Source organism: Lepisma saccharinum, chromosome 9 (assembly GCF_977018435.1).
Source record: "Lepisma saccharinum chromosome 9, izLepSacc3.1, whole genome shotgun sequence".
Lineage (NCBI taxonomy): Eukaryota > Metazoa > Arthropoda > Insecta > Zygentoma > Lepismatidae > Lepisma > Lepisma saccharinum.
The window spans coordinates 93,206,284-93,218,547 of record NC_139237.1 but is presented as its reverse complement, the minus strand read 5'-3'; the positions used below and the strand labels follow the sequence as shown (position 1 = coordinate 93,218,547).

At 36.3% G+C, this 12,264-nt stretch overlaps 1 protein-coding gene across 4 annotated transcripts in view; it reads left to right on the top strand.

Moving 5' to 3' along the window:
- LOC145992266 (citron Rho-interacting kinase-like) overlaps positions 1-12,264 on the top strand; it is a 181,547-nt gene that overhangs the window by 143,029 nt on the left and 26,254 nt on the right. For all 4 annotated transcript variants that reach the window (XM_083128641.1, XM_083128642.1, XM_083128643.1 and 1 more), the window contains 9 exons: positions 735-855; positions 1,866-2,004; positions 5,358-5,618; positions 7,004-7,246; positions 7,686-7,795; positions 8,241-8,460; positions 9,849-10,057; positions 10,574-10,718; positions 11,247-11,421. In XM_083128641.1, coding sequence (XP_082984767.1) covers positions 735-855; positions 1,866-2,004; positions 5,358-5,618; positions 7,004-7,246; positions 7,686-7,795; positions 8,241-8,460; positions 9,849-10,057; positions 10,574-10,718; positions 11,247-11,421 — 1,623 coding nt within the window. The remainder of the gene's footprint in view (positions 1-734; positions 856-1,865; positions 2,005-5,357; positions 5,619-7,003; positions 7,247-7,685; positions 7,796-8,240; positions 8,461-9,848; positions 10,058-10,573; positions 10,719-11,246; positions 11,422-12,264) is intronic.

Here is a 12,264-nt window from a genome sequence, read left to right as displayed (position 1 = left end):
TCTCCTTTGCTTCTCATTTGTATAAAGGAAAATGAAATACCATTGATTCAAGTCCTTCTCATGTCACAATGTTGAGAATGTTAGAGAATGTTTGTTTTGTTATTTGTTCCAGTATACATACCTATTTTTCATCTAGGTATCATTAAATTCATAGCACGCACATAATTGAAATTCACTTTTTACACAAATATATAATGGGTGAGAAACAGGAACAGTTAGTTAATCCTTAAGGCTCGACTTGACCTTTGGCAACTGTCAAGGTGATTTTTTTTCAAATTTTCCCTTAATTGAAAAACCACTGTGATATTCCAAAATCTGAAAAATTTCATCGGCTTAGAATTCCTTATAGAGCATTGACGTGAATTTTTGTGCAGTTTGCTAGTAAGTCTATTAAACTATTGAGAATATCTAGATAACAGTGATAGGAAACTACACAAAAATCCACATCAATGCTCTACAAGGAATTCTAAGCTCGTAATTTTTCAGATTTTGGAATATCACAGCAGTTTTTTGAATGGGACTGTCAAAGGCCCAGTCGAGCCTTAATAGTTAAGACCCAACTCTTGGTAAAGTGCTTTTATCCTACCTGCCAAAGATGAGGATTAGCAACAAATTCTTTCTAAATGAAGTCTCCAAATAATGATGATCATAAGATTGAATACTACTAAGGTTGGATATTTCTCCTCTCGAAGCTGTTACACAAGAAGGTTTTCATTATTTCATTTTATTTGCAGATCAAGATAAAAAGAAAGTTGCATCCTTGGAAGAATTATTCAAGAAGTTTGAAGACAGCGTGGCCAAGCTAGAAGCTGAAAACATTAGGCTAAGGTCACAGGAAAGTTGCAAAGAAAAGACGTAAGTGTTGCCTTAATAATTCTATTCATATTATGGAAATGAGAGATGCGGTAATAGATAATTAAGGTACTCACGTTTTCCGCAAAGCTGTTTTGCATTATTTTCTATTAATTTCGGTAGCCACTGCCACCATCCTCGTTGGGATATTTGTGTTGTTGCTTGATGCATTTCTGTTGTTTTTTCCTAAATCGCTGCTAGGTGTGCTGCTGTCGCCTGTCTGTCTGCGTATATGTAGTCTGCTGTTCACCAGTGTTAAAATGTCAAATACAAAGCACACACTCTCATAGACACAAAAATCAAAGAAAAATATGCAATCATGCACTACAACCATGAACTGAACATAGATAGTGGTCAGGCACACCACGCCTGGCTTCTGTTACTGCAGCAATTAACACCGGTGAACAGCAGACATACAGGTGACAGCAGCACACCTAACGGCAATTTAGGAAAAACAGAAATACGTCAAGCAGCAACACAACGAATTCCAACGAGGATGGTGGCAGTGGCTACCGAAATTATTAGAAAATAATGCAAAACAGCTTCGTGGAAAACGTGAGTACCTTAATTAATAATTCCAGTTATTCTGTAAACTCATTATGGAATAGAATGAGTAAAACTTCAGTTAAATCTATTTTCCTCTCAATGCTCTTCCTTAAAGTTTTCACAATAATTTTTGTTGTGATAATGTTTTTTCTTCCAGTTTCCCAGAACTTTCTCTGCTAATACTATGTGGTAAAGAAGGAGAGGTGTAGAAGGGTAGTAACAAAATTCAAGAAAACACTCACCAGAAAAAAAATAAATGATAGATTTGTGGTTTGGTTGCAGTATCATCTTTGATTCAAAGATATTCATGTTCCATCATAATCCAATATAAACATTGAATTTCTTTTGCTTTTAAGAAAAGTGTTCTATTAATGAAGGAGTATATATAAATTGTTCGAAAGTGTTTCTTATTCCTATTTTCATGCATTAATAAAATAGGCACTTTTTTCCTTTCCTTCTTTTTACAGCTCACACAGTGACCTTGAGCAGCAGAACTTCTACTTGGAAACTCAAACTAAGAAGCTTGAAGAGCAGTTAGAGAAGATGCGAGAAGCAAGTGTTTTGGATAGGCAGAAAGCAAAAGACCTTCAGGATGAACTGCGGAAGGTAAGTAATCACCAAAGCCAATATGAACGATCAAGTAATGAAAAAATATGCAGTAAAAAGACCTAAACTGCACTGAATATTTTCTTCTGCAACTTTATGAACTTAATTACATCATCCCAATTAATTGTTTAATCCACTGTCAAAGATTTCAGTTAATAATAATATTGTGCTTTTGGATTGACCATATTTTCGATTGTCATCATGAGACACGTATATTTTGTACATGCATACATTACAAAGGAATGCAGTAAGCAGGGTTGCTATGAGACTGGAAAACTAGGAAAAGTCAGGGAATTTGGTTGGCCAGGGAATAGTCAGAAAATTTTGCATATTTTCTGGAATTTACGTGCATTTTGGAGTTGCAGGAGAACCAGTTACAAAATGAACGAACGATTCATTTCCACTTCCAAATTCGGTTCTTGTAATTCCAGTTCTCCCAAAAGATTCAATTCAGAAACTTGTTCCTCTCATCATCATGACTACTAGTCTGTTAGGTACAAAATTATTGTTCCTTTGCATTTCGATTCTATTATTTATTCACTCTCGGATCTAGGTTCTTGGATTCGTTACTGCCATCCATTCATTTTGAGACTCGTTCTTGTGAACCTGTTCCAAGACTGGAATTTGGAGAGGCGTGAGATTTTTCCTTAGAGAACAAGCTACTCAAGACGATGCCTACGCACCAGCAATCCTCAGAATTTCTTGCGCAGAAATATTGCTTTAGTTGTATGTGTGGTGAGGAAATTTCCTTTCTTCAAGAACACACCCGTTCGGAACCCATTCTTTTTTGATACGTGAAGCGGAGCAGGTTTGTTTCTGGACAGTTCATTGGTTTTGGATCTGCAATAACTGTATACTCCTTGAACCAAAGACAATGTAATACTTTCTGCCTTGAAGAGCAGAATTTCACGTAACTGGCTGTGGTTGACGTCACACTGGATGAGTGTGGATGCGGAGTAAAAACAAAGGGACTCACTACTTCGTTTCCCCCGTGAACCCATTCTGTGAATTTGAGTCCTTCGTCTGCGACCTGTTCAGAAGCAACCTGATTAACTAGTTCATTTGCTCGTTGTCGTAGTTTTACATTGCAGAGATGTGTTACACTCGAGAAATTAGTGATTTTATGCAGTATCAGTGACATCATTATTTGAATATGCACGTGTTTTGTGCATGTAGAACGAATTTATTTTTTAAAAACTGGTGTGAAATAGAGGAATTAAACGTACGCTGGTCACACATCATTGTTAGGTTAGGAATGTTGGTTTGATGCTGATAGTAATTTTACGTATTTTTTGCATGTAGAATGAAATTGTGTTGAAAATGGGCCCAAGTTCCTTTTGTTTTATTACGATGTGCTACAAATGCAACTTTTACATGGTTCGATTTTGATTTATGTCTGTTAACACATACTGCAGAGTTTTATCGATTACTTAAGATTTTGTCAATATATGCTTTTGTGGTTAGGTTAGGAAGGTCAGGTTTGGTTGTCTTAGAATTAAAATAAAGACCCTGAATGCACTCTACTAAGGTTCCGATTGATTTCTACATTCATTCCCACTAGTTTACGATACTTACTGTCGCTTGTCAACCAGAGAATACCTTATCCATGGGAAGCGTGTATGCTTGCGTAAGGTCATTTTGAAGTTTGTTTTTTTCAACATAAGTAAGTTTTTTCGAATCCAAACAGTGCTCATTATTTCAAGGAAGGTTCAAATTTCGTATCACAACGATTGCCAAAATTCTATGATAATTAGTCTTCCTGCTACAAAAATTTGAAAAAAAATCATAAAACATTCGGAATGGTTACCAAACATGGGTTGGAATGTGGGATTTTGGAGGAACCGTTGACCCACTGTACCTCCTCGGGAATTATGTTGATTTTTTAATAGACAGATTTTGATGTTTTCTGTAATATAAAATTGGTTTCAGCATGTGGAAAACTCAAATAATGGAGATATTTGATTCCAAAGTATGGCCTGCGTATATATTTTTTTTAGGTGTATGGTTGGTCACCGGCCCCATTCACGTTCTGAATTTCCGAAATATGTACTATTTTCAATAAATTAAAAAATATGATCATTATACTTATTGCATATTTTCTAAAGGTACATGACCTAATTTTCTGTTGTTTCTCATTTGTATTGATATAATTGAGGTTGTATACAAGTTACATTGTAAAGCTTTGATATATACCACATTTTTTTATTGATTTTTGTACACCACCTTAATTGTAATGACTTAGTGAAAATGGGGAAGTACAATAGTTATTTATTTTTTCATTGAATAGCATTGTATTAATCACTTGGTAACTTTTCAGCTAATAACTGTGTATATTCATATTCATAATAATTAACGTGCCTGCATATTTAATTGAAAAACATGAGGCTCAAAAGCAAAAATCATGATGACTAACATGTCTGGAAAAATTTCATTTCTGGTCTGGAAAACCTGGAAAAGTCAGGGAATTTCATAATCAAAAAATCGTAGCTACCCTGAGTAAGTCTGATTCAAATTCTATTCACATGTATAAGCATGCACTAAGCCCCGCGACAGGTTAAGTTTGCAGCAAGTTTTGTGTTGATCCACCCGAGAACGGCGCTCAGCACCTTGCGTGCCTGTCCTGCCTCAACCGCCGAACAGTTCAATCACATGCAGTGAGAATATCCGCAGTATTGCAGCGGAACTATATTCTGCGTGCACGTTTATGGTCTATATATGTGAAAATTTGCTGCAAACTTAACCTGTCGCGGGGCTTAAATAGGTCCTCATTACGTACTGCACTCTTGTGTCCTGTTCTTATATGCTTACTTGAGTAGGTTCTGTGGATCAAGTTTGGTGCTCTTGACATGTATGTATAGTGTGGCTCTTTATACATTTGAAGTAGATTAGGATTGATAAGTATGATTACCTTAGTATTTCAGCACTTTCTTCATGTGTAAATATTTTTTTTTCTATATGAAGAAAATGCTGCTGACAACCAACTTACAAACATGGTCACTTTCACAACTTTCAGGAGTTATTCCTCATCCACATTTTGTCTCTGAATTTCAAAATCATTTCCAGTGTTCTTTCTGAATGCATTCCTGTACAAATTTTAAAAATCAGTTCATAATTGCAACCCTGACAGAAACTGCAATACTATATTGAATTTAAAAAAAACAACAAAAAAAAACATGCTGTTTATATTGGTACTTTTTACAAAGTAAGGATATGAACATGTTGTGTATTGTTAAAACAATCTGAAGTTGTTACAATGTTTAAGTACATGTGTGAATGGGAATCAGGAAGCAGTATTGGTTGAAGTAGTACCAACCAGCCCTGACAAACAAACTTCACGTGTGGTATTATTTCAGAAAGAGAAGCTTCTGGCAGATGCAAAGATTGACATCCGCATTGCTGAGAGAGAAGCAAAGACTGCGGAGGAGCAGGTGAAGGTCTTGCAGGAAGAGAGGAAGAAGTGGGAGGAGAAGCTGCACTCTGAGAGGCAGCGGCTGGACGACAACTGCAAACAGGAAAAGCAGAGGAACAACGAGTTGGCTCAGGCGACGGAAGAACTGAAGGAAAAGCTTCAGCAAATTACTTTGGAGTTAAAGACCCTGCAGACAGAAAAAGAGGTTAGGTATAATTTGATCTCTCTCTTTTTAGTGTCAGTCATCATCATCGTTCGCAGTTTCCTGCCTCTGGCTGGGTCAGCATAGAAGTCAAGCCTCTCCATTTTTTCCTGGTCTTCCACCACTCCTCTCTCTTTCCACTGTGTTTCAATCTTGTTCTCTTCTCCTAACACTCTCCACTATCTGCTCCTTCCACCGACAGCTTGGTCTCCCCTTGGCCTTATTCCCACTCCTTGTGCATTATAAGCTCCTACTGGTAGTCTTTCTGCACCCATCCTCTTCATGTGTCCGAACCATCTCATCTGTGCCTTATCTATTCTGTCCTGAAGCTTCACTACACCCACTGTCTGTCAGATCTCCTCATTCCTTATTCTATCTCTTCTAGACTTCCCCAACATGTTCCTTAAGAATTTCATCTCCACTGCCTGCATCTTTCTTTTGTCTCTCTCTGTCATTGTCCAAGTCTCTGCTCTGTACGAAATTATTGGCACGTAGTATGTGTTATATATTACCTTCTTTCATTTCATAGGTACATCCCTGTTCCATATTAATCTTCGAATGCTTTGATATAGTCCACCACCCATTTAACCTCTTCTGTTTACCTCCTCATCTATTCTTCCACTTCTCTCAATTATGCTTCCTAGATATTTGAAACTCTCCAACACCATCAACTCTTCTGTGTCCATCTTTATTCTTGGTTTATTTCTGGCTCTGTTTCTTGTTATTAGCACTTCACTCTTTTCTGCACTGAATTTCATTCCTGCTCTTCTGATTTCCTCATTCCAACTATCAAGCTGTCTTTGTACTTCTTTCCTGTTTCCCCATATTACTAAGTCATCAGCGAACAACAGAGCCTTCATCTCTTCCTCTCCTATCTTCTTCCCCACCTCTTCATTTATTGTGAATTAGTTCATTTAGTGTGTGTAGGGTTAATTAAAATATAACAAAACATGGGGCTTAATACTAGTTAGAGGTTTATATTTAAATAATTTAAGTCAGTTGAAAATAGATAGTGCAATTCCATGAGCATCACTTTGAGCATATGTGTAATTTTTCTACATTTTCTCTTCCCTGATGCGGACCATCACAGCTGCATATGACATGTTTTGGTTTCCTTATACTTATCCTTAAGTCTCACCAAACAAGGACCTGCAAGTTGCCACAGATAGTGCAGTCACCTGACTACATCCATTAATTAAGGAGGTGGATGACCCTTCGGTTGTTCACGAAATATTCATGATTTTATTATTTGTACTTTATCAGTATAGTCCTAATTTAAACCAATTGTATTGGAAATGTATCTTTTTGATTGTTTGTGTGTGTGAATTATTTCATCTGTAGTGAGGAACACAGCATTTGAATATTTTTACGTTTTCCTTTCCTCATAGCAAAATGCATCTTATTTGGAAGAGCTGCAGAAGCAGCTGGGCTCGTCAGACGGAACAGCCCAGAAATACAAGAGTGAAGTGGAGCTCCTGCAAAAACAGTGTTTGATGCTCAAGGACCAAATAAGCGACTTGCAGAAGGAGATCCAAAGGAAATCTGACTTAATTGAAAAGTTGCAGAATGAGAAGAAGAAACTATCTAATGAGCTGGAGGATGAGAGAAGGAAATGCAGCACTTCCGAATTGGTAAGTTTTAGGTTTTTTGGTTGTTAATGAAGATATTTATGGTTCATACTACAGTTTAGCAATAGTGGAAAAGAAGAGAAGTACACAAGAGAAGAACAAATGGAGATTTAGTGAGCAGAGAATATTTACAATCATCCATATCTGAGGTATTGCAAAGCATGAAGTACAAAAGTATAAATGTTGTTTTTTGTGCAAGTATGTGACTTGGTGATTCAAAAATAACACTTTCTTCCATTAAACTTAACACTTGGCTTAATCACCTGTACGTGCAGTAAGGTAGTGCAGTGAGACACACACATGCATTGACACATTTTTTTAAAAACTATCTTGATTTTCAAACATGTGTGTTTAAATATTTGTCTACGTTATCTAAATACCATGAATGTTATGTTTGCCTTCTCTTGTTTCCAAAGTAGCTGAAACTGTTTTCTTGTTTCAGAATATTAATCTTCTGAAAGAAACTTGTGTGATGCTGGAGGAACAAATTGTTGATTTTGAAAAGCTGGCAAAATCATACGAGGGGAAGATACAGCAGAGTTTAGAAGAGAGGTTAGTTTTTACTTTATTAGAGTAATATATTCAATGCAACTGGTTTATATGTATTGAATTTAGTCTACAGGGAATTGTTGTTGATACATATAAATCGCAAGTGTTCCACGAACCTAAACCTATCCTGTTACATGATACATCCTGTTTTTTGTTAATGTATGTAACCAAGTTGCTGCAATGGAGTTTATCTCAGAAAAGAAACAGTGTAAAGTGAAAGACCAATTTTAGATTTCAATTTTTCCTGCTTTATTCTGGTCTGAATGAAGCAATAAGTTACAAAAGTTGTTGTAATAATGGAAGGAGGCTCTGAAACTTAACTACATGTTTCTTGATCAAGTCGGACCATTTTGTTTCTATTTTCCCTTCATTCTTATTCATTTTCTAGTCTATTTTTTGTTAAGTATATATTGATTATAAGCATTAATGGTAACGCTTGCAACCGCAGGAAGAGGCTGTTGGAGGACATGGAGAAGATGCAGGGTGACATGAGGACATCCAAACAAGCAGTCAACGAGGAGAAAAGTCTGAAGATCTGTGCAGAAAAGAAGCTGCAGAGGCTGGAAGCGGAGACAAAAGTGAAAGAGGAAGAAATGGAAGCTCAGATAAAATCACTGCAAATGCGTATGCAGGAGTATAAGACCATGGCCGAAGACCTCACTGAACAAGTAAGAAATTAGCTGGGTAGATGCATGGAGGGAGATTATTCTAGAAGTCATAGTTGCATATTCCTTTTTTTACATGTGTGACAAGTTTCTTTTCTCTCTTGCCTGCAGATTTGATTGTGCTAAGATTTTATTTATTTTGTATTGATATTCAAATGAAGAGCCTATACATACAAATATGATAATTATTATGGCCCACACCTATACTGAAACTTGCTGTTTTTCTCGGATACCAATGCTTGAAAATTGTAATAATTAAAAGTTGTTCAAAATATTGAGTAGTACCAAGCACGTATCTAGAAAAATATTTCATGGAGGGGGTTTCGAACCCAGTGTTCCAGAAATAATAACAATAATAATGTTGAGATTAAAACAATTAAATTAAATATGAATTAAAATATGTAAATATATTAATATTGCATTTTTATTATTACATGAATACTTAAAGGGATAGTACAAGAATATAAATATAACAGCATATATTTATTATCTAGTTTGCGTATACTTCAAGATCACCAAATTTGTATAAAAACAAGGAAATCAATGTCAAATAGATAAAGAATTGTATATTTATTGAGTAATAAAAAGGATGTTCCTGATTATTATTTGATGCATATTTTCATAAGTAGTAGCATGCATAAATCTCCTTTGGTACTCTCCTTCAAAGCAGTCTGATCCCAATGTAATAATTCTTGTCTTCCAAGTACATAGGAAGTAACATGGATTATAGTACAACAAATGCTAAAAAGTACATTTTCATTATTTGATTTAAGTAATTAGGGTATTCATGTTTTCCGCGAAGCTGTTTTACACCATCCTCCATTAAGTACCTTAATTATCTATTACCTCGTCTGTCATTCCCATAGTATGAATTGATTTTAGTACTTGGTAATTCTTTCAGGTGGACGTCCAAGTACAATTACAGTAGAACCCCAATTTTATGTACGCTGAATTTACATTTTAATGCATTATACATTCAACCTTGATGGTCCCAAGATAGCAAAATATTATAAAATTTTCCTTAATTTTAAATTTTGCTGCATTTTAAGTTCTTTCAGCTTGGTTCCCTGGGTAAAATCGAAATTCCACTGTATCAAACTACACTGCAACACTGATTTTACATTCCCCAGTTTTACATTTTTCTGCATTTTAAATTCAATCTTCGTTGTTCCAATACAGCGTGATAGATTTTGTGTGATTTCTATTTATATTATTTCTAGAATTTATAAGTCATTACAAGAAATGTGCAGTCTTGTTTTTTTTATATATGTGAGGGAGTGAATTCTAATCAGGTTACACATTTCTTAAAAACTTGAAAATCCACAACTATCTCCAAAAGTCACTCCATGCAGCTTTTCATTACTTCTTATTTTGTGAACCGTCCTTGCCAGGTGAGCACCCTGGAAACCAGATGTTCTTCGGCAGAGCTGAGTGAAAGAAATGCCTCCAGGGATCTGGAGAGCCTGCAGGTTGAGAACGTCCGCCTGAAGGAGGAAATGAGCCAGCACATCACCCAGATGCTCTCCTTGAAGGAATCAAACTTCAAGTTAACGCAGAGCCTTGAAGATGCAGAGAAGCAAGAGAAAGCTCACTTGAACAAGTAAGTATCCCTCGGAAGCGATTGGAAACAGGTGACGGTTTCCTATGAACTAGAATTGTAAGAATTTTGTGGAAGAGCAACGACTGCACAGTTAAAAGCAAATATTAAAATAATTTTTTGTGAAAACATTTTCATGTTCTATTTTACTTCTCACAACGTGCAGCCTGTGCATAACAGGTTGTATAACTACCAGGATAAATTGTTACCATCTCCTAGGAATCTTTGTGTCCATTTGAGCTTCGTTTAAGCTGAAAATTGGTGCAAATTCCAATAACAACCCATTTCCCGGGAACTGTGAATGGTCGTTGTATCGAGAGTTGACTGTATTTGTATGCAATGACATGTGACCAACTAAGGAATAGAAACAGTTAATTGTAATTGGTCAGTCTTCATCACCACTCCATAAGGATTCCTCTTGTTATTTAGCCTGTCTGTTGCTTCTACCACATGATTACGTCAAAGTGAGTTGGATGGAAAGATAAGAATTCTTAAGTTGCATTTTTCCTTTTGCTTCAGAATCAGCGAAGTGGAGTCAACAATGGAGGAGCTGCAGATGCTCTACCAGCAGAGGGAAGTGAAGCTGGAAGCAACAATCAATCAGCAGACGAAGCTCATTGACTTTCTCCAGTCGAAAACAGAAGTTCTTGGGAAGAAAAAGAAGGTAACCAGTTCTTAAAATTGTTTTGTGCAGAGTTTAATACATTTGCCAAGTTCTTTTAGTACAGATGTACTGGATCAACTCCTGCTTTTTTTTAAATAATAAATTGCAATCAGTATGCAAAGATTTGCTTTTTTGGTAAATTTGCTGTTATCTCCTGTCCCCCCCCCCCCAATATGTGCTCTCTATTTTGGTAGCTTTTTCTTTATGGAAGAAATGTATGCTCAAAAATGTACTCTCACTTTTCAAGTTGTGTGTTTACGACAGCTGAGATACAAGTTTTGAGAAAATTGTTTTCACTCAGATATAGTGTTTACCAAAATTCTCATATTGTTTTTAAGTAACATTTGCATAATTTTTCTATAGATGTAAATTTTATGCACCGTTTCTAAATTTGTAATATTAACTTTCCCTTTTATGTCCAAGAGTAATCACTAAATGATTGAATTGTAAACTTCTGTAAATACTATTGTAAAAATAATGGTACAATAATATTATTGGCAATTGTAACGATAAACTGTTCCTTTCCAGACATTGACCACTAAGATATTTGGGAACAAAGTGAAGGAGAACGTTCCTCCTACTCCTGTTCCTGTTGGCTACAGAGAGCTGGAAACACTCCTCAACAAGGAGAAGGCAAAATCCAAACAGCTAACAGAAAAACTGCTTCTGGCTCAAGCCGAGGCTCAGGCACTTCGCAGCGAAAGTAACTATTCATTTACCTTACATTCTTCTGTGTTATTAAAATTCATATGCGTTACGTAAAGTGGCACATATTTCTTGCATCAATACACTTAACGATATTTTTATCAAGTAATGTCAAGTAATTTGTAGCAAATATGAGAAGAGATACATGGTGTGATGAAAATACCATGAGTGCATTGAAACATCTGCAATTAGAGAAATAAATGCTTATTCACATGATTTTATTACAAGAACAAGAATGCACACCATTAAGAAAAATTATCCTACTTTGGAAGTCCCGTGGCCATGCAGTCTAAGGTGGCAGGCTTTGGGCTCCAGCAATGGGATCCACCCAGGTTTGAGTCTCCTGGGGGAAGCGTAACAACCTTTTTCCCCTGAGATTTCGGTCTACGTATGATACCAGTGGACACCTGCCATTGTGAGTAGCATAACCTGGTCACTTAAACCTACAACAACAACAACTGGGGATTCTGTGTGCTTACCACACGTTACCCTGTAACTGGTTCCATGATCTCTCACCTCTGCAATTGGGAGTGAGGCCCTGGCTCTCGCAGGCTGTTGTGCCACGGGTTTAACCCTACATCCAGAGTTATAGTGGAAGGAACCAGATTGTAAAAAAAAAAATGTTTATGAATACGAGGGTCACTATTTATATTTTGAGCCTAACAATGAAAAAACAGGAATTTGGCATTGAAAACTGCTTTATTGTTTTTCGAAGTATTCTCCTTTATGGTCAATATACATTTGCATTCCTTCGAACCATTTGTCAAAGCAGTTTTTCCAATCTTCTTGAGACACCTCCATAATATGGTTTTTGAATGCTTCAACAGCGTCTTCCGTCGAT